The sequence below is a fragment of the Camelina sativa genome, chromosome 16, assembly GCF_030686135.1.
Source record: "Camelina sativa cultivar CO46 ecotype springtype chromosome 16, ASM3068613v1".
Taxonomy (NCBI): domain Eukaryota; kingdom Viridiplantae; phylum Streptophyta; class Magnoliopsida; order Brassicales; family Brassicaceae; genus Camelina; species Camelina sativa.
In genome coordinates, this window is record NC_141895.1 from 21900943 (window position 1) to 21921639 (window position 20697).

At 35.7% G+C, this 20697-nt stretch overlaps 2 protein-coding genes and 1 pseudogene across 9 annotated transcripts; 1 reads left to right on the plus strand and 2 right to left on the minus strand.

The window, feature by feature from the left end:
* Positions 1–341: 341 nt before the first annotated feature.
* On the minus strand, positions 342–6191 carry LOC104751189 (sucrose synthase 6-like). 2 transcript variants are annotated; one of them, XM_087490200.1, is made up of 14 exons: positions 5092–6191; positions 4602–4721; positions 4180–4267; positions 3953–4085; positions 3701–3855; positions 3416–3608; positions 3212–3330; positions 2896–3112; positions 2514–2783; positions 2137–2420; positions 1832–2056; positions 1175–1741; positions 952–1090; positions 342–875 (listed from the first exon to the last, which is right to left on the minus strand). In XM_087490200.1, the coding sequence occupies exons 2-14, from the start codon at positions 4639–4641 to the stop codon at positions 456–458; spliced, it is 2850 nt and encodes a 949-aa protein (XP_087346326.1). In that variant the 5' UTR covers positions 4642–4721; positions 5092–6191; the 3' UTR covers positions 342–455. The 2 variants fall into 2 exon arrangements, with proteins under 2 accessions (XP_087346326.1, XP_087346325.1); XM_087490199.1 differs by having other exon boundaries at positions 4602–4714; positions 5092–5846.
* LOC104751192 (uncharacterized) lies at positions 5316–6983 on the plus strand (annotated as a pseudogene). Its single transcript, XR_015583634.1, has 4 exons — positions 5316–5500; positions 5585–6265; positions 6343–6509; positions 6618–6983. The product of XR_015583634.1 is annotated as an uncharacterized LOC104751192 (transcript).
* LOC104751191 (uncharacterized) lies at positions 6973–11389 on the minus strand. Of its 6 annotated transcripts, none has more exons than XM_010473097.3 (13): positions 11019–11389; positions 10512–10565; positions 9850–10114; positions 9700–9774; positions 9562–9620; positions 9303–9438; positions 9071–9167; positions 8896–8962; positions 8592–8690; positions 7977–8066; positions 7670–7824; positions 7483–7584; positions 6973–7387 (listed from the first exon to the last, which is right to left on the minus strand). In XM_010473097.3, exons 3-13 carry the CDS (start codon positions 10094–10096, stop codon positions 7240–7242), a joined length of 1275 nt encoding a protein of 424 aa, XP_010471399.1. In that variant the 5' UTR covers positions 10097–10114; positions 10512–10565; positions 11019–11389; the 3' UTR covers positions 6973–7239. The 6 variants fall into 6 exon arrangements, with proteins under 6 accessions (XP_010471399.1, XP_010471398.1, XP_087346327.1 ...); XM_010473096.3 differs by having other exon boundaries at positions 10508–10565; positions 11019–11376; XM_087490201.1 differs by having other exon boundaries at positions 10508–10678; positions 11019–11312.
* Between the last annotated feature and the right edge of the window lie 9308 nt (positions 11390–20697).

The following is a 20697-nucleotide window of genomic DNA, read 5'->3' on the forward strand; positions in this document are numbered from 1 at the left end:
CTTTAATTTTACCATTCATGTGTGCCTATATTTACATTAGTCTGAAAAAAGGAAGCAATTAAATAGATAGTCTTAAATTAAAAGCATTGATATAAATTTCCCATCTTACCACATTTAATTTTGGGACCTTGAATAAAGTGATCCTTCCACAATTCACATACAGTCTCTGCCTTCGTTTGCTCCATATGGCTCTATCCCAAATTTAATTATCATATGGACCGATTCATTACTTTATTTATTGTCTTAAGAAATTAATTTCAAATGCATCTTCAACAAAATTTCATAATTAATACATGCACATAGTACATACACGTGTGTAATTATATATACAGTTGGGCCAGTTTGGTAAGCCAAATGTATGAATTTTATTACTTGATGATTTTTACATCGATAGTAGTTTTATGCATTACAAATTTTATTTGTTTTCACGTTACTTCGATCAGAGGTAGACTTTCTTAATCCTCTTGAGCCGAGTTAGCACCAAAGAACCTCTGCTTCAAAATGTAACAGATGTAGAGACAAACCACGACTGACCAGAACAAGTTCCGAACCGATGAAGCTCCTTGGTTCTGTTGTTGTCCGTACGCAATCTTCATCTTCTCTTGATGCTGTTTCTCTCCCGAAGTTTCTAAAACTTTCTTCATCCTCTCTGATGCTTCAGCTGCAAGCAACCCCTCTCTTACTTCTCTTGATCCGACCTTTACATCTTGTTGTTCTTGACCATCTTTACTTTTCTGTTTCGTCTTTTCCGTTTCTGTGACTTCCTTCTGCTTACTTCCTGCTCCAAGAGATGATGGTTTTTTGGGAAGGAGGTTACGGATTGTAGCCAGTCTCAGAGGCAGAGGTTTATCTTCCGGGATTGTCACTTTCTTGGTCTACAAGAAACAATAGCAATGTAAAGGTTAGTTTTGTTAGCTATCATCAATAGTAATCTTCATATCAAAGACTCACCAATTGTTTGAACTGGAGATTGTAGAGCATGTCAATGTATCTCTGCTTCGCTTTCTTTTGATCTTCGTTCACCTGTCTCCAAAATCCATAAATGCTTCCCATTTTAAGCAGCTTCTCTGCATAAATCTTCCATGTGTAACTGCACAGAGGTTACAAAATCCACAAATAAGCAAGGTAATGTGATAACTGATGAGATTTGTGTTTCAGGATTATCTTTACTTACCACTCATAGATGCGTTTGAGACCACCCTTAGAGATACTATCCCAGTACAAAGCATCTGTACGGCCTTGGCTGAAGAAATCTCCAATTTTTTTAACAGAGTCATCACCATTGTTGGGATCAATATGGAAACCAGAGACACCATCAACAATTATCTCCGCTGGTCCACCTTGGTTTGTGGCGAATGTTGGGAGTCCACAGTTCATGGCTTCGATAACAGTTAAGCCAAAAGCTTCATACAAAGCAGGTTGAACAAAGACTCCTTTTGTATCAGCAATGCATCTGTAGAGCTCACTGTTTCTGTATCTATCGGTTTGAGCAGCGATCCATCTGAATTTTCCCTTGAGCTTGTACTTTTCAATCAGATCATGCATTTTCTTGATCTCAGCCTTTTCTTCTCTGTCATTAGATTTCGACATGTCAAAGAATCCAGCAACGACTACAAGATTAGCCATCTCTCTAAGTCTCTTGTCTTTGCCATACCACTCAACCAAACCAGTTATGTTTTTCACCGTGTCGAGTCTGGCCATTGAGAAGATGATCGGTCTCTCTCTTACCGCAAGATACCCCCTGTTTACACACAGGCAGAATTAGTAAGTCATATGGTGTCCGACTGTTGAGTGTTGACTAATTCAATTGCAATGAGACTAGACTACTTACATGTGTTCAGCATTGTCTTTCTCATTGTAAAGCAATTCTTGTATAGAAGGATGAAACTTGGTAAATCGTTTTTGCTTCTCTGTGTAAGGGAAGTATACAGATTGATCCGCACCAGGAGCAGCAATGTTAAACTTAGGATCAAAAACATCAATGCCAGAGATAACTCTGCATAGACCAGGCATTGTGAAGGAAGTGTGACTCTCATACTGTCCTGGCCTGTCCTTGCTGCAAATCAAAAGGCGTACTTACTTTAGGTTTATGAGTTTGAATCTTCTATGTATATGTTAGTGCAAAAAAATACGAACCTCCCAGCGATTTCTTGATATGTGCTGGTAATGATAAAGTCAGTGACATTCATTGCGATTAAATCAGCTGTGAACTGGCATGAGAAGTGGTATTTAGGATCTAGTTCCTTCCACTTCGCATCTGAATCTTCATACTTTGTCTTCTCCAACGCATGAGCAATCGTTCCCTGAGTGACACCGAGTTTGGTGGCCATTAGAGATGCAACCAAGTTCCCATCTGTGTAGTTTCCGATGATGAGGTCAGGCTTGCAGTCAAGGCGTTGAAGAATCTTGCTCGTTGCGTCCTGTAAATACGAACAATTTGTCAGGAGTTTTATTAGTTTGCTTTAGCCATTGAGAAAATATAAGAATCTTTTGAAGAAAGATGATTAACATACCTGAGTAAATCTCTCCAGGTAAGGGTAGATATCGAATCGAGAAACCCATTGACGGAGGATTCCTTTATTCGTAACAAAAGGAACCCTGAGAATATGAGAATGCTTGGTTCCTTCAATGGCTTCTAGTTCTTGATCACACTTTGTTCCTCTTGCTTCAGGTATTAACCGTGTCACCACAAGAATCTGAGGCTTGAATCCGAGGCCTTGTTGGTTAATTCGAATGAGAAGCTCTTCTTCCAAAGCTCTTACTTGATCCAATATGTAAACAACCTATACGATCATAATACACAAAGGGTTTATATAACCATGAAGTTTCTTTTTGTTAATTAGATATCATATTTTAGGAGGTAATATAAAACTGAAGATTTGTTTTCGCAATAACCTGGCCTCCGGTATCTGGTAATCCGAGCACGTCTTGCTGACCAAAATAGCCGTGGACAGAGAATATCACAACGTTGAACACTGTGGGAAGTCTGCTAAAGAGCAAATCTAGCTTCACATTGTCTGGTGCTTCAAGAACTTCTGAGAGCATAACCATAGTTTCTTTCACTCTCTCTGCTGTATCTCCCCAACCTTTCTCGAATCCCATCTCCTTCAACCTATGAAAGTAAATTCTCAGTTAAATCCTTGTTCCGGTTCCTCATGGAAGATAAAGAAACCCGATATGTGTGTATAGTTTAATTTGAGCAGTTTTTTACCTGTGTGCAAAAGTTTCATAAGGCGTGTGTTTTGGGTAAGTCGAGACTACAATGACGGCAAGCATCAGAGATTTCTGGAGCTTTGCAGCCGTGCTGAGATCGTCACTTATCATGAGATTCTGCAGAGACAAAGCATTGTTAATGAGCTATAAGACTTTCAAGAAGACAAATGTAAATGGAAACAAGAAAATGATTCAAACATACCTCTCCGTGATGATTAAGGTGAAGCAAGTAGTTCAACAAAGGTTCTAGCCTATCGGATTTGCCTCCAAGCTTAGAAGATATAAACTTAGAGATGTAATCAGCTCCCTTTCCAATTGAAGAAGAAAGACTTAGCCGAGGAGTGGTGAAATCAATGGCTCCAAAGTCTATCTCCAATGCATTTTCATCTTTAGACCTATAAAATGTTTCATAAACGATTACACCAGATGATCAATATTGCTCTGGCTATTGCCAAAACGCCATTATATATGTAGATTGTTTACTAACCATGATTCATCGAAAACAGATTCCTTGAGCTTTAAGTAATCCGTAGCTGTGATTTCATCCACTGTTAAATCTCCAGAGTTGACCTTAACATATTCCCAGAAACCAGGATTTGGCCTTGCAGCTAATGCAACAAATGGTGGAACCACTGCCGCTTCCTGAGTTGTTAAAACAGAGAAAATTAAACCGTGATCTCGCATAAACACGCAACTAAACCATGTTCGATTGCAAAATGACAATGAAGATGTTCATTACCTGAGTACAAGTGAGAATGTAGCCAAACAGCCCCTCCAGGATCTTACTGCGTTCACGGCTATCTTCTATACATTTCTCTATCTCATTCATCAGATCCTCACGCTTCATAAGCTTCTTTCCTCCTCCAACAAAGCTACAACATTTTTTCCACACACAAACATATAACTAAGAAAACCAAATAGCATAAAAATGTAGCAAAAGAGTGTGATCTTGAAAGTTTAAATAACCTGGCAAAACATTTCTTCATATGGTACCGGCTTTGTTTCAGTGCATCAGGCATTTTGTCAGCGATTGAATCCGATCTCTGAAGCATAGCTGGAGATGAAGACGACATGTTTTTTTCTTTTAATTTTTTCTTTTACAGAAACAACGAAAAGATTCAAACTCTCCTCAATATTATTGAATGATTGAGAGATGAAGTAGTTTGATGAAACAGGGGTTTAATCACAACAATGTATATAAATAGATACCTTAAGGTAATAAAAAAAATTAATATGCTGTGAAGGGGACAGGAGTAGAAAGAAGGAGAAGGATGGGGGAGAAGATTATTCGTTAGAAATAAAAGTTGGAAAAGCTAAGTGTGCAAGTAAACAAAAAGGAATATGCATGATTTTTCATTTGTCGACGCAAACAAAATCAGATTTTGTACCTTTTGCTTTTCTTGGGGGTTCATGTGAATTGTGAAACATAACATAAAAGGAATGGGAGGCAAAAAGAATCCTCCTTTGTGGCTCCTTTGATGGATGCTTTACTTTGTGGTCCCTGTTGTCTATGGACAAAGATCTACATCACCGTTATAATAAACGCATATTCTTTGATATGTAGTTTTAATTCTAATTAAATGATTGACCATTCTGATAAGTAGTGTAAAACTCTTCTAATCATTTATCATAATCATTCTTTAAGCCAAACCTTTTCTAACTAGCTTAAGATATACTACTAGTGTTTTGCAGTTCAAAAAAGTACATCATAATCACTGTTCTAACGTTTAAATCTACATTTTAGGAGGTCGAGACTATATTAAATCCATAATCTTTTTACTGATCAGCTAAAAAAATTAACAGTTTCTAGTTTAAACGCAGTCCAAACATGTTTACTATGAAGCATTTGTTGGGATTTTTGAGTTTATAAATACGTACCGGGATACAACGAACCGGGCGAGAAACATACCGGATACCGGACCGAGAATCAGTTAAGTAGCTACCTAGACCGGGTTATTCGTGTACCGATTTTAAACCGGTTAAGTCTCTTTCTTTTTTCTTTAGTTCCTCGGGGGCTCGGAGCTGTTCACTGGACTCACTCCAACGACGTGTCTCCGGTGAGCACAAGCAAGGGCACAAGCAAGACGACGGTGCTTGTAGCTATGGAGATCGAAGAGATAGAGACAGCGTAGAATCGATGCAAATCGGTTATAAGAACAATAGAGAAGCTTCCGATTTCAACTTCCATCACTGCTTCGTGCCGTCGCACTCTCCTTAAGCTCGCTTCCTCCGAGCTCTCCTTCCTCTCGTCTCTCTCTTCCTCCGATCCTTCTCTACAGCCTTCTAGGTTTCTCTGATTTTGATCATCTGTTTCTTTTATCACTCTCTCGTTCGCTCTGATTCTGACTTTTGTTTTTTTTTTCATCCGCAGTGTTAACATTGGCCACATTGAGTTAGTTGTACGGATTCTGCAGCTTCCGACTATCACTGGCGTTTCACGCGTTTGCAAACCAATTTCTCTTCCGATTGGTGGGGTTCATGTTGATGTCGTATGTACTCTCGGAAAAGTTCCTGTGTGGATCATCGTCTCCGATAGAAACCCTAGGTATATCTCCTGGAGTGGAAACCGCCATGGAAACAAAGGTTTAAAGTCGAGAATCGAACAGATTCTCGCCGCTGCTAATTCGACAGCCGCGCTTAAACCTTCTTCGGTGATTCTCTTCTTCGCAAACGGTCTGCCTTCTTCAATTTACGAGAAATTGAAAGACGAATTTGGAGCTGGGTTAACGTCGTGCGGACTAGATCATATGAAGAAGCAGTTTCTGTTGAGATCAAGCTCATTGATCAATGTGATAATGATTCCCCTTTTACTGAACCTGAAGTTGTAGTTCAAGCAGAGGACGCAGAGCTAAGTCCAAAAGAAGATGATTTCTCTTATGTAATCTCCTCCATGAGATTTCTCGGTGAAGACTGCTTTATTAATTTCGACACTACAGCTCTTGTTGCTCTTGTTTCTGGAATCAGCAACGGGTGTGCAGAGAGAATAGTGGATACGCCTGAGATCGAATTAGAGGAAAAGTTTAAGGGAAATACCGTTTTTGTGATTGCTCAGGTACCCTCTTTATGAGGTATAGTCATCATTGTCTAATCAAAACATGAACTTTTGTGAAATTGACAACTTATATGCAGGCCAAGTCTGAAATTGAGAACCCTGTTCTAGTCAAAATGGGAACTGTATTATCAGGCAAGCGAGGGATTGTATGCGAGAGTGTTCTTTCAGAGTTCAAGGAGTTAGTATCCATGTATGCTGGACCCAATGAGAAACGCAGAGCTGAGCAGTTGTTGAAGAGCCTAATGTAATGCACACATTATGCTCTGTATCAACAGAGGATCTCAAAGTTCAATACTTTTTTTTCTACTCATAATGATTATGATTGAATGATGGATTGTGAGTGGTGTGACAGGGTGGTGAGTGACAATCCCACAGAGCGTGTGAAGAGCCTCCCAACGACGAGGAAGTTAGCAATGAAGAACAAGACTGTGTTTGGGACAGGTGATAGATGGGGAGCTCCAACGTTGACTGCAAACATGGCGTTTGTGAGAACTGTGGCTCAGTCAGGCATGTCTCTCTCCACTATCGACCATAGCCCTCGAGCTCTCACTGGTGATTAGTCTAGTTAGAGTTCACCTATTCTGTAGTTTTGTAAGTTCTGAAGAGCAAACCTTGTAGTACACTACTAGGTAAAACAAAACAAAAAGCTGAAGCTACAAGTTTGCGTTTGTCTGGTGTAAATTGTGTCCAAGCAATAATAATGAATATGGAGCAGAAAGAATCGAATTTTATTGCACTAAACAAACAAAATTACAACAACATACAGGGAAGAACACAGACAACAATTTCCCATATTTTTTCTGGAAACTAATCCAAATCCAATTTGGTAGTTTTTTTTCACACCCAGTGGAGAGCTTATATATTATTGACATTTGGAGAATCACCAGTGTGGTTGTAGAGCTTTACCATTTGTGTTTCTATGGAGGCCATTGGCTTTGTAACTCTATATGGTGATATGCATTCTATTCACTGATCTATCTTTGGTTGCCATTTATGTGATTTGAGGTGTTTTTAGTCCGTAGATTGTCTTCAGACCATGACGCATCGACAGAAGGAAGTTGGTACTCATCCGGTTTCAATGCCAAGGCAAAATCAGGAAGCGTTGGTGCTGTCTCCATGATCCTATAATTTGGCGTAAATGGACAACAAAAGGTTGAGCTTAAAATAGCATAGCAAAAGAAGAGAGAAAACTGGCAAAGCTTTAAACTGAAACTCACTTTTCATAAGAGTATAGATCACGACTTATCCTGACTTTACTTGAAGTTTCTTTCGGTATTTTCTCTGATAGATATTTCATTGTCCCGAAAAGCGGAGGAGTCCTGAAGAAATGTGGATAGATCTTAATGACTGATGGATAGATCGACAAAGGCGATCCATCGACAAAGTCAAAGAAGAAGGATTTACCTTGACGTGGGTGAAGAGGTGTTAAACGCCTCGCTTGCTTTCTTACTTTCTTTGAAACACTCATCTGCAGCCTGTAAAGCAGCAACCGCCATGCCATGTGATTTCTCTGTGTTTCCTTCATCAAGAATCAAACCGTGGTAGTAGTAAGCTGCAGCCTGGTATTACAAATACACAGAGATACCAAGTGTCTTAGTAAAAACAGAAGACAAAAATTGATGCATTGTACAGATAACAGAGTTTCTCTCACTCATTTATGTGAAAAGATCCAATGATCTGAGAAAGAGAGTGAAGGACGTCCAAACAGTACCTTAGCTTCAACATACTTCCACTTAACAAAGAGCCTATGCTTTTCGCCGCACCCATTTGCTAATGGAAGATTCATCAAGTTATCTTGTGCCTAATCAATGTCCATCAATAATAAGTGTTAGAGAGCTTTTATCGCAAGGAAAACATTTCAAATTTACGAATTAGAAAATACAAAAGAGAGTCTCTGTCAATTCTTCCATGAGCCTCAGAAAAGAGGAAAATAGTTACTAGCTCAAGAAAGGTTTCTACTTTCTTGTTGTTTTCTCTTTTTTAAGCATGTAAACGAGCAGTAGAGTATAAAGTTAGAAGCCACTTTCAAAGATATTTCTGATACAACTTATTAAGCAATTTTAGTCCCATTTTCCTCCTCAAACATAAGTGATCAGCAGGCGGCACAAGTTAGTGACACTTTTCTGATGGTGAAATATCTCCACTTTCTTCTTTTTGCTCTTTCGTTTTGTTTTTTGGTTTTTTTGTCCTATTAATCTAAAGTGGATGATACACACTACTCCCATTAAGACAACTCATCTTTCTAGCGTTTCAATTCATTATAAATAATAAAGTGATGACCAAAAAAGTTGTACAAGAAAACAAATTTGATAAGGTAAAGGATCACCTGCTGCCAATATTTCACCATTTCACATGAAAGTCTTCGTTTCACTGCAAGAGTGGCTTTTGCACTATCAATTGCCATCCCGAGTTGGATATCAACACCCTAAATCCGAAAAGTTAAACCATTAACAAAGGACTGCGAATTTCTGTCTATTAAAATACTCAAAAGTACCTATCTACATAGCTACTTCGAACCTAGGGAGAGTTTCTAATTAGTTGAACATGACGTTGATATTCACAAAATAAACTAGGAAGCACATGTAGCAAATCATAACAAGATAATATATCCTAACAAAAAGTGGTTATACCTGGCCTAATGCTTGCAAGCAAAGAGCCCGTAAAGCTCCTTCTGCCAAGTCAACTGGTAACCTTCTCCTGTAGAAAAGGCAAAGTAAAACAACCGTCGTGTCAGCAGATCAATCAGAATTATTAACATTTGAAAATTACAACTGGTTGACAGTAGAAACAATGTCCTATATGAACCTTAGCTCGGCTGAAAACTGAGGGAAAACATGCTTAACCGCACAGTCAAGGTATCCGGCTGCCTTTAAGAAAATATCAATTGAAGCTCGCCTGTTTTCTATAGAAAATGAAAAGAAAAAAAAAAGCATATCATAAACCTGAGGGACCATACCATTATATTTAAGTATTTAACAATAAGAAAGAAGATATCTAGGAAGAAACAAGCATATCACAAGCAATTTGCAGGTTTTACCTTCCGAAACTTTTGGATGATAACCATCACTGGAACCTTTGGGAAGAAGCAGTAAATTGGCTTGTGACATTTGTAGCATTGCCATTAGATGCAAAACCGACAATATTTCATACCAAACGTTTGACATAGCTGTTTCCTGGTAGATGTAAATAATATTGTCATTTACTCTCAACAACCTTCAATGTAAAAGTCTAAATTTTATAGTGAAGGAACGAAAAAAACAGCACAGTGAAAAGATAAACTGTTTTGATCACCGCACCTCTTCCTCATCCTCCTGATTAACCCAATTAAACGGTACTCTGAATTGTAGATGGCTACCTGAACATGAAACGAATGCGTGTGAGGATATCTGCAACCAAACCTATCTCGATTCTGTAGCACATAAATAGTATATTACCATCTTTAGTTAATCCTAAGAGAACAGGTAGATAATCTTCCAAAGCTTGATGGAGATCTGCGAGTGTTGAACCTCCTGCAAGAAACCATTCCGTTGACTTAGAAGGGAGAAAGCAGAGGAAAAAGAAACAGACAAGATACTCTTCCTTACCATGCTGTGTCTTCCTCCTAGTTCTTGTAATCGTTGGCCCTTCTTGATTAGCCATCACAACTATTCGTGTTCTTAAAGCTGTCAAGCGTTCCACTAGAGTCTTGGGCAATTGATCACCCAGTGACTGAGAAAACTCCACGTGCTTGGGTATCCTTAAACCAGGTACATAAACTGAAACGTCCCCGATGCTCGTTGGCTTCCTCCTGTTTCCACCAGTGTCCTTCGGCCTTGATGCAAAGCATCCCATTTCTAGAGCTTAACGAATCTACAATCCCAACACATGAAAACAGAAACAGAGATTAAACTTGAATCGAATCTTTTAACATCCCTCTAAGCACTAAGCAAATTTGATCTCTAAATGAATCCTACATGGAACATGGCACAGAGAGACGAAATTAATTAATGTTCCAACCAAAAACAACCAAACTCCTCTCTCGTCCACTAAAATTCATAAGATAAAAGTTAAACTAGCTCACGAGCTATCTGCCATACTACAATCTTCATAATTCTACGTGACTACAACTCTCCAAGATTTTTTGAAAACTAATCTACTTTTAGAACCAAAGTCCAAGCAGAAACAAACAAACAAATGACACCATTAGATAGATAGACGTGGTTTTCAAAAACCGAAAACAAGCAAGAGTTTTGATTTTCTCACCTACCTTAGTGACGTTTATCAGAATTATTGGCTAAAAGACATATAACTCAAGTGATTGCTGCAAGAAGCAAAAAAAGAGAGAGAGAGAGAGAGAGAGAGAGAGACTTAATCAGCTTAAAGCATGAAAACTTTAAATGTTCTATTCACGATTTCTCTACTATAAACGAGATCCTGGACATAGGCCAACAAAACATATATTAGAAAACGATGATTTTTCAACTTGACATGTAAAAAAAATGAAGATTTTGAGTGAAGGGTCATCAAAGATAATGCTCAAATTGTAATGAACCTCGTTAACTGATTTAAACAAAAACTTGAAATTATGATAATACAAAACCCTTAAGCAACATTTTTAAACGAGAGTCTATCCAAAATTGAGTTTTCTAAAAGACTCGAATTGACTACTGAGAAGCAAACGAGAAACCTCAAAAACCCTAATTTGAGGGGGGAACAGGGTATGAATCCGAGAGTATTTGAATTTGCAAAAAGAAAAAAAAAATCGAAACTTTACCATAAAAAAATAATGCTTCTGCTTTTTTCCAATTGCGAAATGGGAACTGAGAGAGAAAGAGAGAGAGAGAGAGAGATGGTGTTTGATTCCAAAACCGCAATGGTATAAATCCTTGGTTCAAGCGTTAGACAATTAAAGAGGATGGGTCTGGCTGAGAGAGGAGAGGAGAGCAGAGGATGAAGAAAGAAAGAGTTGGAAAGGGCACAAATTTCAACTTTTTTTATGAGTCCATTAGTGTATCAGACACTTTTTGAAAAGTAATGGGAGAAATAGGCATTTTTTTTGTTAGAAATTTGAAAAATAGACAATTTTTTATGTTGTGAGATAGAATGTTTATGAGAGAATATAAAACAAAAACAAATAAAAAAGTTAATATACTCATGACTATGTGTCATATAAATAGAGTTTTATTTGTGATCCGAGAGGAAACCAAAGATAGAATATGACAAAAAAGAGAGAAAAATTCCAATATATCATATATATCTTCCAATAAGATTTTTTGTGTGTGTGGGATCCAATTTTGAGGTATTGTATCAAAAATTAATATTTCATGTTCCAATAAAATTGAAAAAATTCTCTCAAATAACATTTAATAATTTTTAAATATATTTAGCACCCTAAAAATTCTAAAAACATGGTCTAGTTTTAAAAATTTAATTTTAAAATTAAACCCTAAACTTTAGATACCAAAATCATACCCCTCAAAATTATACACTAAGGGTAAAATAAAGAACCCAAACCTAAAACTTTTGAAATAATTTTTAAATATTGTAATGTGTCAAATAATGCTATTTTGGTGTACCATTTAGGTTTGGTGTACCATCTAAGTTAAGTGTACAATATGTGTCTGGTGTACCATCTGAGTATAGTATACCATCTACGTCTGGTGTATCATCTGGGTCTAGTGTACGATGTGGCTATGGTGTACGGTGTACCATCACTCTAGTGTACGATATGAGTCTCGTGTACCATCTAGGTCTAGTGTACCGTCTGAATCTGGTGTACCGTCTGAATCTGGTGTACCATATGGATCTGGTATACCATCTGAATCTGGTGAACCATCTGAATCTGGTATACTATCTAGGTTTGGTATATCATTTGGTTTGGGTTTGGTTTACCATTCAAGTTTAGGTTTGGTTTACCATTCAAGTTTGGTGTACCATCTGAGTTGGGTGTACCATTTAGGTTGGGTGTACTATTTAGGTTTGGTAAACCATACACTCTAAATACTAAACTCTACCCCTTCAAAACTATATCCTTAATATAAAATATAGAACTCAAACCTAAAAAAATCTAAAAATTAATTTAAAATATTGTAATATGTCAAATAATGCTATTTTGGTGTACAATTTAGGTTTGGGGTACCATCTGCGTTGGGGATGTACCAACTGAGTTTAGTATATCATCTGGGTTTAGTATACTATCTGAGTTGGGTGTACCATTTAGGTTGGGTGTACCATTTCGGTTTGGTATACCATCTGGGATTGGTGTACCATCCAATTAAAAAATTTCACAATTAAACCATACACTCTAAATACTAAACTCTACCCCTTCAAAACTATATCCTTAATATAAAATATAGAACCCAAACCTAAAAAAATCTAAAAATTAATTTAAAATATTGTAATATGTCAAATAATGCTATTTTGGTGTACTATTTAGGTTTGGTGTACCATCTGCGTTGTGGTGTACCATCTGCGTTGGGGATGTACTAACTGAGTTTAGTATATCATCTGGGTTTGGTGTAAATAAATAAAATTCTACATCCTTAAAAATCATTTTTCTGTGTTTGTGTTATTTTTAGAAAATAAAACTTTTGTAGTTTTCTGAAAAAAACTTAAAGCTTACCCCTATAGACTATACCCCAAATATAAAATTGGTATTTTTAAAATTAATATCAAAGTGTAGATTAATATTATAAACTAACCATTAAATTCTAAACACTAAACCCTATCCCTAAAGACTATATCCCAAATATAAAATTGTCAACCCAAACCTAACAAAATAAATTTTACATCTTTAAATATAACTTTTTTTGTGTTTGTCGTATTTTTGAAAAATAAAACTATTAAAACTTTTGTGTTTGTGTTATTTTTGGGAAAAATTTTTGTTGTTTTTTTGGAAAAAAACTTAAAATGTGGTATTTTTAAGATTAATATCAAAGTGTAAATTAATATTATAAATTAACCATTAAATCCTAAACACTAAACTCTACCCCTAAAGACTATACTCTAAATTTAAAATTGTAAACCCAAACCTAACAAAATAAATTCTACATCCTTAAAAACAATTTTTTGTGTGTTTAATATTTTTGAAAATAAAACTTATGTGGTTTTTTGGAAAAAATAATTAAAATGTGGTATTTTAGAAAAAAACTTAATTGTGGTATTTTGAGGAATTTCTATAATTATTTTGTATAAATTAATAACAAAATCAAATTAAAAAGTGAAAGAGGAAAAAAGGAAAAATAAAGAAAAAAGTATGATTGTACAAATACTACTAGAAGGTAACAAATTTGTTTTATTTTTATTTGTATATAATTTCACACAAAAAATGGTATAAAAACAAAAAAGAATATAAAAATATATTACTAGAGATTTCTCTAATAGAAATCTGTATTAGAGAATGAGAGAGAAAAGTGCATATTTCTCAAATATCTTAGAAAGTGCCTTCTTTCCTAATATTGTCTTTTTTTATTATGGAAGGCAAAGTTAATGCTCTTTCGACTTTTCGAGCTGCCTCTCTCCCTTCCCCTACCCGGTACGGTCCTCTCTTCAAAATTGTTGGTCTAATTAAATATGAAGACCTAATTATAATTTTAACCCCAAGAAATTTACTTCTAAATATTGGAAGCTCATGTTAATTACAGTATTTATTACGCCAATTTTTTATTTTGAAAACAGATTTACAGTATTTAGTATTTACAGTTTCTTAACATTTTGTTTCCCCTCAAACACAACATGTTATGCATAAAAAAATATTTATTACAAAAAAAAGAACAAAAAAAATATTTGAAGTATAAAATAAATGTGTATGGAGGATGTTGATGATATATGTCCACCATTATCAATACTTATCCTACACCACAACAACATGCATACGCATGGATATGGTTGGTTTTCCACAATTCTAAATTATTTTAAATCGGAAGACTAGCTCCTTCGCACCATCCTCTCTCTTAATCATACATAAAAAACTTTTTCTTATTAATATTTAAAATATATATGCAACAATTCTTGTATATATATGTAGGAATTAAGTGCCTCGTACGTTAAGCTTTGTATTTATTATGTTAAAACATCGGTACGTGTATTGGAAACACTACAAAAAAAACAAACGTTTTGCGAAGACAGCTCTCGCAAATTTGCGGTAGATTTGCAAGGGATTTACGAGAAAACCAAAAACTATAGCACATCTCTCGCAAATTTGCGAGGAACTCAGTTGTCGCAAATCCATCGCAAAATTGCGAGGGATTTACGACAAATTCGCTGGAAATGTCCCATCCCTCGCAAATCCATCGCAATATTGCGACGATTTTGCGAAAACATATTACATAGCAAATTTGCTATGGAATTGCGAGTGAATTGCGAAAGCCATAGCAAATCCATTGCAAAGTTAGGATAATGATTTTTTATAAATATTACAAAACTTATTATAATTATTCTGAAATACATTTGAATGTGTTCATAAGGTGAATTTACTAACTTTGAACATTATTTTGATGGTTTTTACAAATTAGATATTCTAAGTTTGCAACATAATCGCAATTGATTTGCTAGACCCATAGCAATTTCGTCGCAAATCCATCGCTAATTACACAAAACATAGCAATTCCCTCGCAAATCAAAACCCTAAACCCTTAACCCTTAACTCTACACCCTAAAGACTAATTACATTATTATTAATGTTTACAAAGATGAATCCAAGACTTATAATCAAAGATAGCAGTGCAACACAAAATTCTTGGAGAATTGGACAATTTGGCAAATATTTGTCTCAATGTAATGAACATATATGTGATATAGTTTAGAACATCATCATGTTTGGAGTAAGAAGTATGTACTTGAAAGTTAATTTGATTAATTTTTTAACATTATTTTGATGCTTTTTACAAATTAGATATTCAAGGTTTGCGACAAATTTGCGACTGATTTGCTAGACCCATAGCAAATTCGTCGCAAATCTATCGCAAAATACTCAAAACATAGCAATTCCCTCGCAAATCAAAACCCTAAACCCTTGAACCTTAACCTTTAAGACTAATTACATTACTAATAATTATTAAATTGATATAATTCAATATTTATAATATAAGATAGGGCACTAACTAATGACAATTGCAAATCCTAAACCCTAAAGATTTTGCGAGGGATTTGCTACGTTCCCTCGCAATTTGGTCGCAAAAAACTCTAAATAAGAAAATTTATATTAATTATTGTTTGCGATGCTTTTGCGAGGGACTCTAGTAAATCCCTTGTAAATTTTGCGTTGGAATTGCGACGCCATTAATTTCCTATATAAGTAAAAAACCTAGTTTGAGCGAAGCTCAAACCAACACCCGCAGCCGACAAACCCTAAACACTTCTCTTCTTCTTCCGATTTCATTCTTCTCCGGTTGTCTTCTCCGGTTGCCTACAAACCCTCTCATCCTTTCTCCGGTTGTCTACTCCTCCTCTCATCTCTTCTCCGGTGTCTACTCCTCCTCCCATCCCTTCTCAGGTTAGTCTACTCCTCCTCTCATCCCTTATCCGACTAATCTCCTCCTCCTCTCTCTTCTTCTGTTGTTTTTTAGATGGGTTTCGATTTAGGGTTTTTCGATTTAGGGTTTTTATTTCAATTTTGGGTTTTTATTTCAATTTTTGAGTTTCAAATTCCATTTTGGATTTTTATTTTAATTTTAGGGTTTTTGTTTCAGATTTTGGGTTTCAAATTCGATTTTGGGTTGCGAATTCGATTTTGGTTTTAGGGTTCTAATTATATCAATTTTAGGGTTTTTACCTAATTCGAATTTAGGGGTTTAATCTAATTTGCTTTTAGGGTTCTAGTTATATCGAATTTGAGGGTATTAATTTAGTTTTTTTTGGACTTATTTTTTAGATGTCTTCACAAGAGAACCAAAATCATTCTGGGAGCCAAAACGTTTACAGAAGATTTATATCTTCTCAAGGGTTAGCTCCTCCCATCCCTTCTCGAAGGTTACCTTCTTCTGCCTCTGCTCCAAGGGTAGCTTCTCCCGCCTCCTCGCAAGGTACCTCACCGGTGATCCAAGAGAATCGTCAAGGAACCTCACCGGCGGTGGAAGATCATCTTCCACCACAGCAATCGACTTCGCGTGTCAACGATGAGTCTCCTCAGATCTCTTTTTTTACTTTGGAAGAGCTACTTGCAAGTCCTGCTCGTGCTAGCTTAAAGAAATTGGACCCTAAACGCCCTCCGGGTACTCTATGGTAAGAATGTAGTTAGGGTTGTCTAATTTTTTAGATATATTTTCATTGATCCTCATTCCTTTTTTCTTGTGTTTTGTAGGTTTGACGAGGATCCTTCGGTTGCTGCTACTGTTCGGGCCATCTTTGAAAGAGATTTCAAAGGAGCTCATGCCAATTAGACCCAAACACCAGGTGCGGTTGTAAACCGGTGGTTTGAAACGTTTGCGGTAAGTTAAATATTTGTTGATGTGTTTAAATTACAGATTTTGTTTTTACTTACTTGATTCTGATTTTGATTCATGTTATGTTTTTACAAACAAACATATAACTGGGACCAGTCCATCAATGGGAGAGTTTGAGCCGAGTTTGAAAGCAAGTTGAAGACCCGGATGACTGATCAAGTGTCTCGGTGGAAGTCTAAGTGGAGAGTAAAAGGTGATGATGCAAAGCCGCGGTGGCTTGATCGGACAGTATGGGACGGCTTGGTCAAGTTATGGTGTGAACCAAAATCTGAGGAAAAGAGCATCAATAGTCGAAATGCTCGATACAGTGATCATGATGGCACTGGAATGCATAAACACTGGTTTGGTCAGACCTCCTTTAAAGCTCGTGCACGAAAACATGTAAGTATGTTTAGTTAGTTATTTAGTACAATTACCTATAAATTCTTGCTTTAGTCTAATACTTTGTTGTTTCATATCTTTGTTAAGTCGGAGATTACTGGTGAGGCACTTCCTGATTTCTTGAAAGTCCTAAAAGATACTCATAGGAAACTTGATGGGTCGTTTGTGGATGGATTATCTGAGAAAGTATACCATGAAGTGTCATCGAGGATAACTGAGACTGAAATTGGGCTATGCTCAGGGGACAACATAGAGAGTAGTGCTTCTGGCGGATTGTCAGTTAGTATGAAGAACCGAATTTTTGCTGAGGTAAATTCTTGAACTTTACATAGTGTTTTGTTTTATATCTTTGAACTTTACATTGTGTCTCTGTTTTTTGTTGTTTGCATGTTGCTCCGAAGAAGAAAAATAGGATATATGGAGTCGGTACTATGCAAACTGAAGCATCTTCAGCTCAAGTTGTTCTGACGCCTACTCCGACTGAAGATCCAGTCATTCTAGCTGAGAAGCTTTCTCAGGCCAAAGCTGTTCTTGCGAGTCAGTCTACTCAGCTAGAAGATTATGCATTGAAGTTGCAAAAAAATACTCAGAAGATGCATTGCTACGATGCCTACTTTGATTATCTATCTGAGAAGGACCCTGAATTTGCTGCAAGATTTCCCCGACCTGAGACTGATGCCACCAATGAGACCAGAGCAGGAGATACCGGACCTGAGACCGGAGCAGGAGGTATCACGAGACTAACTTAGGATCTCTTGTTCTTCAATTTCAGCTTATGTTTATGTGTTTGTATCTGAGAACTTGTACTTGTGTTTGATTTATGTTTTGAACTTATGTTATTATGTTTATGTAATTTTAACAACATTTTGTATTAGAAGTTTAATTTCAGTTTTAATTCAAAGTTTTTTTTGGCTAATTATGAATTTTAGTTTGCCTAATTAGAAATTAATCATAATTAATTTGCATAATTAAAAATAAACATAATTACAAAATGAATAATTCCTAATTCAAATCTCAGCTGTTGCGACAGACATAAATGTTGCAAATCCATCGCAAATTTGCGAGGGATTAGCTTGAACCAAATTGCAAGGAATCTGCTATTGATATTGTCCCTCGCAATTTGCGTTGATTTTGCGACGGCATTTTCTTCCTTGCAAAATTTGCGAGGGATTTGCGATGTTAACCAATTTGCGAGAAGCGATTTGCGAGGGAAGTGTGTTCCTCGCAATTCCGTCGTTTTTTGCCTATTTGCGAAGGATTTGCTATGAATTCTTCCATCGCAAAAGACTTATTTTCTTGTAGTGAAATAAATACTATCAAGTTGGAGTATTTATACTAAGTACATTCGCCTTGGGACAGAATAAATATGTGTTACATCATGACATGATCAAAACGACCGTCCCTTTCTAAAATATCATTGAATCTTTAGATCTTTTTGATTACAATCACACAAAATTATAACTCTGTCACAAAAAAAACAAAAGATCCACCGGCCTATGCATAAGCATCATCATCCCACATTCCCACGTCCACAATTGTAGCTCAAATCAAATTGTAACACACACAAGAAAACAACAATAGTTTCTTTTTTGGGTAATTCAGTGACGTCTCATGCAGTCCACGTGGCGTTTGTGTCAATCAAAGTGACGTTGCTATGTTATGGGGCGGGGTCGACGCAAGAAGAGGATATTTATAGAAACCAGTTGAAGGTAGACACGTGTTGATGAGATTCATGAATCGGTTTCGGTTAGGAGATCACGATTCACGGTTGTCTTCAGTCTTCACCGCCCCAACGGCCGGTCTTTAAGCAAAAATCATTACAAAAATATGGCGGTTGGTGACGACACGTGTCTTCAATCATTCCGTTACTTACTGTTACCTACGGACTACGGCTAAAGCCCTCCACAAAGCTACTTTTTCTGTGTTCGTTTCGTCTACGACTTGGTTTCCTTTTTTTAGAAACCGTCTTTATATTTTGATGTTTTTCTTCTTCATATATATAACCAACAAAAACACCCTATAAAGTAATTGATTTTAGTAAAAGTAAATCGAGATATTGAGTTGGTTTATCTAATTTCGTTTAGAAAAGGTAATACGTAATCAAAGTAAAACCGTATCTAGCATAAATTGGAATGATGCATATATACTAATAGTTTTTTTTTTTCTCTCCATTTAATAGACTAATAGTTAGGTAGTTTGGATCCAATAAACTTGCCATGTTTTCCACCAAAAAGAAAAAAAACTTGCCATGATAACTGCAGTGGGTAAGTAAAATTTAAACTTCATCATGGTCATTGTTTTTTTTTTTATAGGTTGACTATTCGTTGTTACACTAAATGTCATTTAAACATTTGTCCCATATTGATCCTAGGTTTGATCTAACCATATATATGAAGAAATCATGTGACAAGGAAAGCAAAGAAAATTGTACAAATGAACGGTACTTTTAAATTTAGAACCAGTAATCGGATTATTTTCAACGTTCTAGTTTTGTTATGATTCTCCTTAATGTGCATAATAATCTTGCAAAAATCCGCCTTACCGGATGACGATGAAGTGTGTTTAATCGTTAGATCAATCTCCAATTATATCCTTCGTTTTAGTTTGATAAATAAATAACGGTTTCTGACCAAAAGTGAAAAGTAAAGTAATGGCGAAGGCATTAAAATCAAAACGATAGAGATGCAATGATTCACAACGAAAATCTCAAAAGTCAATACTACGCTAACGGCCACTTGACCAATAATACGAAACGAACAAAAGAAAAAAAAAATAACGTGTTGATGTAGTCTGTATGTCATGATCAATACTGCTTCTTCTCTGGCGCTACTTGTTGCACTTGCCATTTTTAAGTTTCAACAAACACGTGAAATAATTATAAGATGTTACGTACGTTATTATATATGTGCGGTTATACTTATACTATATAACTAGGTGATACCGGTGCTACAACACAGAATTATAAATTTTGTTAGTTACTTTTTTTGTAATTTGTTTTTTTGTAATGTAATTTTTTATTTTAACTTATTTTCTTTGTTTGTATAGTGTTTATTTGTATATTTGGGGTTATACAGTAAATTGGAAATCCTAATAGAGTAAGTAGTTTATAAAATATAGCTTTTCACGGAAACATGCACACCGCAATATTGGATAATAGTTTTGTAAGAGAATAGACACTCCACAATATCGGATAGTAGTTTTGTAAGAGGATAGACACACCGCAATATCGGATAGTAGTTTTGTAAGATGATAAGTTTTTCTTTATTTTGGTTTGTCGTCGAAAGAGGAGAAGTTGCTTGTTTAATTTTAGTGTGAGATATTTCAATGGTTAGGAAACCATTGTATTTATAGTGAGATTAAATATATTTAGGTTATCATTTAAAAATTAATATTTGATATATCAAATCTCAGCAAAATTGAAAAAAACCAATTTAATTTATAGTTTGATAAAAATACATGTTTTAACGGGTTTAACTCAAATTTTCTTTATATATTAAAATTTTTAAGTTAAAAAATATTAATATTACTTAAATATTTTTTAGACTTAAATATATTATAATATTTTAAACTTTCGACGGAATTCAAATATTTAAAATAATTTAAACATTCTATAAAAATTTAAATATTTAT

Excerpts from the sequence above, each read along its gene's own strand:
- LOC104751189 (XM_087490199.1), bottom strand. The coding sequence starts at position 5,120 with ATGTTTCTCGCCCGGTTCGTTGTATCCCG. Across the intron at positions 3,856-3,952 it reads ACATTCTCACTTGTACTCAG|GAAGCGGCAGTGGTTCCACC; the intron begins GTAATGAACATC and ends TTAACAACTCAG. Across the intron at positions 1,091-1,174 it reads CTCAAACGCATCTATGAGTG|TTACACATGGAAGATTTATG; the intron begins GTAAGTAAAGAT and ends ACCTCTGTGCAG.
- LOC104751191 (XM_010473095.3), bottom strand. The coding sequence starts at position 10,096 with ATGGGATGCTTTGCATCAAGGCCGAAGGACACTGGTGGAAACAGGAGG. Across the intron at positions 7,825-7,976 it reads GGAAGTATGTTGAAGCTAAG|GCTGCAGCTTACTACTACCA; the intron begins GTACTGTTTGGA and ends TTGTAATACCAG. Across the intron at positions 7,585-7,669 it reads ACCTCTTCACCCACGTCAAG|GACTCCTCCGCTTTTCGGGA; the intron begins GTAAATCCTTCT and ends ACATTTCTTCAG.